This window comes from Haplochromis burtoni, unplaced genomic scaffold (assembly GCF_018398535.1).
Source record: "Haplochromis burtoni strain Fernald_Lab_line unplaced genomic scaffold, NCSU_Asbu1 Contig_1, whole genome shotgun sequence".
In the NCBI taxonomy this organism is placed as follows: Eukaryota; Metazoa; Chordata; class Actinopteri; order Cichliformes; family Cichlidae; genus Haplochromis; species Haplochromis burtoni.
Genome location: NW_024582362.1, coordinates 2,324,415 through 2,327,210, shown reverse-complemented (window position 1 = coordinate 2,327,210; position 2,796 = coordinate 2,324,415). Strand labels below are relative to the sequence as shown.

Genomic DNA, 2,796 nt, shown 5'->3' with positions numbered 1-2,796 from the left:
AAAAAAAAAGTTTTAGTCACTTCCGCCTGCCTGCTCTGTTGGTCAGATTACTCAATACCTTCTGCCTTTTTTACAGTCTGCTGATCCTGACAATGCTGAATCTAGGCTTGTTTTTTAAGCTGTGGGCCATGGAGGATGTGGCCCAGCGCATGTATCTGACTACAAAGCATCGCCTGAGGGAGAGGAGCGAGGCCAGGTCAGTTGACTTCCCACTGCTTCTTTGTGACCTGCGTATAACAGAGGACTGTTCATAGATGGTACCTGTAATAGCTGTTGCCACAAGCTCTCAGAAAGCAGAAGTCTTAGTGTGGGTGTATGAGAGGAAGGGGTTCGTCTTCCTCCAGTTTTGTCTGGACGTTTAAGCAACCCACATACAGCACAAGAGAGCTCTTGTTTTAATGACTCAGTGTTCAAACTGTCTGCTTCTGTGAATTTTTGGTGTTATGTAAGTGACATCAGTGGCCTTCTTTCACATTCTTCACTTCGTTTCCGTTTCTGGTTCTTCTGTAGCAAAAATACCTTACACATGAGAATGAATTCCTCCTTTTGTTATTTAACAGCTTAGCTGCTGAGTATGGATCCAAACTGGGAGCAGCGTTGAGGTCTCCAGAGGAGCTGCGCTTACTCAAAAATGTACTTCAGGACTCCATTAACCTCTTAGAACAGGTAGGTTGTTTAAAAGACCAGTTCATCACAAAATCAAATGTAAATATTTTTCCTTTGTTTAGATTTGTTCTGTTTTGGTTTGATTTGCTCATTTTTGCATATTACGAAGGCCTTTTTTCCTGTCAGTGACGTACTCAAAATCCTGAGTGACAAGACTGAACTGCACATTTAACAGCTGACATTGATATAGTTCAATGAGTTTCTGTTGTGATGGGGTCTGTTTTAAATTGCAAAGCATGTGCTTGTGTTAAAGTGCAGAGCATCGTGGCATTGGCACGAGTAAGGAAAGAAAGGAATTATCTGTTTCTTAGTGTTGTCTTTCAGCCTGACTGCAGTTCTCCCGTATCTTTGCAAACATTACGGCACCAAAATCCTGAAAAATGGCAGACTGACATTTGGATTCATGTTTACTAAACATATGCTTTTTTTTTTAATTTGTGAGAACTTCAAACATTTAAATAGCTATATACAGTGGTGGAGTTGAGATAAGAGTAATTAATTATGGCCATCTGTGAAGGCACCAATATTGCTAAATGAGCAGGATAAGCAAACCACTTTCTGCAGATATTCTAGCAGAGAGACTGCAGCTCCTTGCCTGCTCTCACTCCAGACGTCAAAAATATGTGGAGCATTATAAAATTAAAGAATCTGACAAGGAAGGCCTGATCTCTTGAACATATCTTGTCCTGTATTAAGAAATGTAAATAAATGTTGTCTTTGTTCCTTCCATTAAATGCAGACTTACACAATATAGAACAGTTTTAATATCATGGCACTCTTGTGATTTACACAGCTTTTTAGAGTGATTCACATTTAGGCTCCATAAACCTAAAGAGTTGGAAGAAATATGAACACATCTGTTTTTTGTTTTTTTAATTTGTTTTTTTGGGGGGGGGGCCCGGCAGTCTGTCATGTTAGCTCAAAGCCTAACGCAGGTGTTCATCTGGTCTTGTACGTGTTCTCCTTGCAGCTTCGTACTTCACTGGTGATGCTGCAACAGAATTTTGCAACAGCCAATCACACTGCAGCGCAGCAGTGACGCAGCCACGCCTGGTGACTACAAAAGCACCTGTCCCTTGGTAGACTAGCAGACTGTCAAGAATCATACAGATGCATTGGCATCCGGCAGCCATGTTTCGGATGCATCCCGAAGCCTGTGGATCTGCAGTGTGTGTCTAGCCAGATGACGCTGGAGTGCTAGTCCTCATGTAGAGACCAACAGATGTTGCCATGTGGGCATCCCCAGGCACATGCCATGTTTTCTTCGTGGTTATGCATCCCGAAGCCTGTGGTGAGGTATCAGGTGCCAGGATGTTGTTTGTTTGTTTTTCTAAGCTGCAGACTGACTGCTGGGAGGAGGATTATGTTTCACCAGTCTGGTTTAGATTTCTGCAGAGGACTACTCTCAGCTCCCGCAGCTTCCATGGTTATTTTAATGAGCCTTGTGCCACATGAACTGTTGTATTTTTGGGATGTGAGTCAATATTATTTAAGCTTTTTGCACACATTTACGTTTTTGCACGAGTCTTATGAGTAAGGCTGACTTACGCTCCCCTCCCCTCTCCCCAATCAATCCCACTAATCAGTGACTCAGACTTGAAGGATCATCTACACACTGTGGTCTCGAATCATTTTGTACATGTATACTTCAGTTATTCTGGCCTGCTGATATTTCAATGATTACACTGTGGTTCTCTCCTGGACCTTAAATGAAGCAGACCAGAACTGATCCTCATCACCTGTTCAGGTATAATCAGGTGTGGTTTTTTTTTTTTTTTTTTTTTTTTTCCTCTGCACTGATCCAAATTTAGAGAACTGTACGATTTTGTAGTTTAAAATGCTTTTGATGAGGTGATCTTTCAGCGAAGGTGTTGGCTCGGACTATCTCAGTACTGTGAGCTCACTCTGTCAACACTAGAGGAAAGCTTGTTCTATTTTTTATTTTTTTTATTTTTTTAATTCTTAAGGTTTACACATGACATTCTTGAATTTGAAGACTCATTTTTCCTGTACGTATAAATTTCGTTGAATTTGACTGTGTTTGGTCCTGATTGTTGTTGATGTCTTGTCATTGATCATTTTAATAAATATTACTTTTGCCAGAAGTTTTGACTTTTCCTGGAAACCTTT

At 40.9% G+C, this 2,796-nt stretch overlaps 1 protein-coding gene across 2 annotated transcripts in view; it reads left to right on the top strand.

Annotated features, from left to right (window-relative positions):
• The window catches only part of gramd1c (GRAM domain containing 1c), a 12,276-nt gene extending 10,536 nt beyond the window's left edge, over positions 1-1,740 (top strand). For both annotated transcript variants that reach the window (XM_042221912.1, XM_042221943.1), the window contains exons 16-18: positions 77-196; positions 561-666; positions 1,637-1,740. In XM_042221912.1, coding sequence (XP_042077846.1) covers positions 77-196; positions 561-666; positions 1,637-1,705 — 295 coding nt within the window. In that variant the 3' untranslated portion in view covers positions 1,706-1,740. The remainder of the gene's footprint in view (positions 1-76; positions 197-560; positions 667-1,636) is intronic.
• The last annotated feature ends 1,056 nt before the right edge of the window (positions 1,741-2,796 follow it).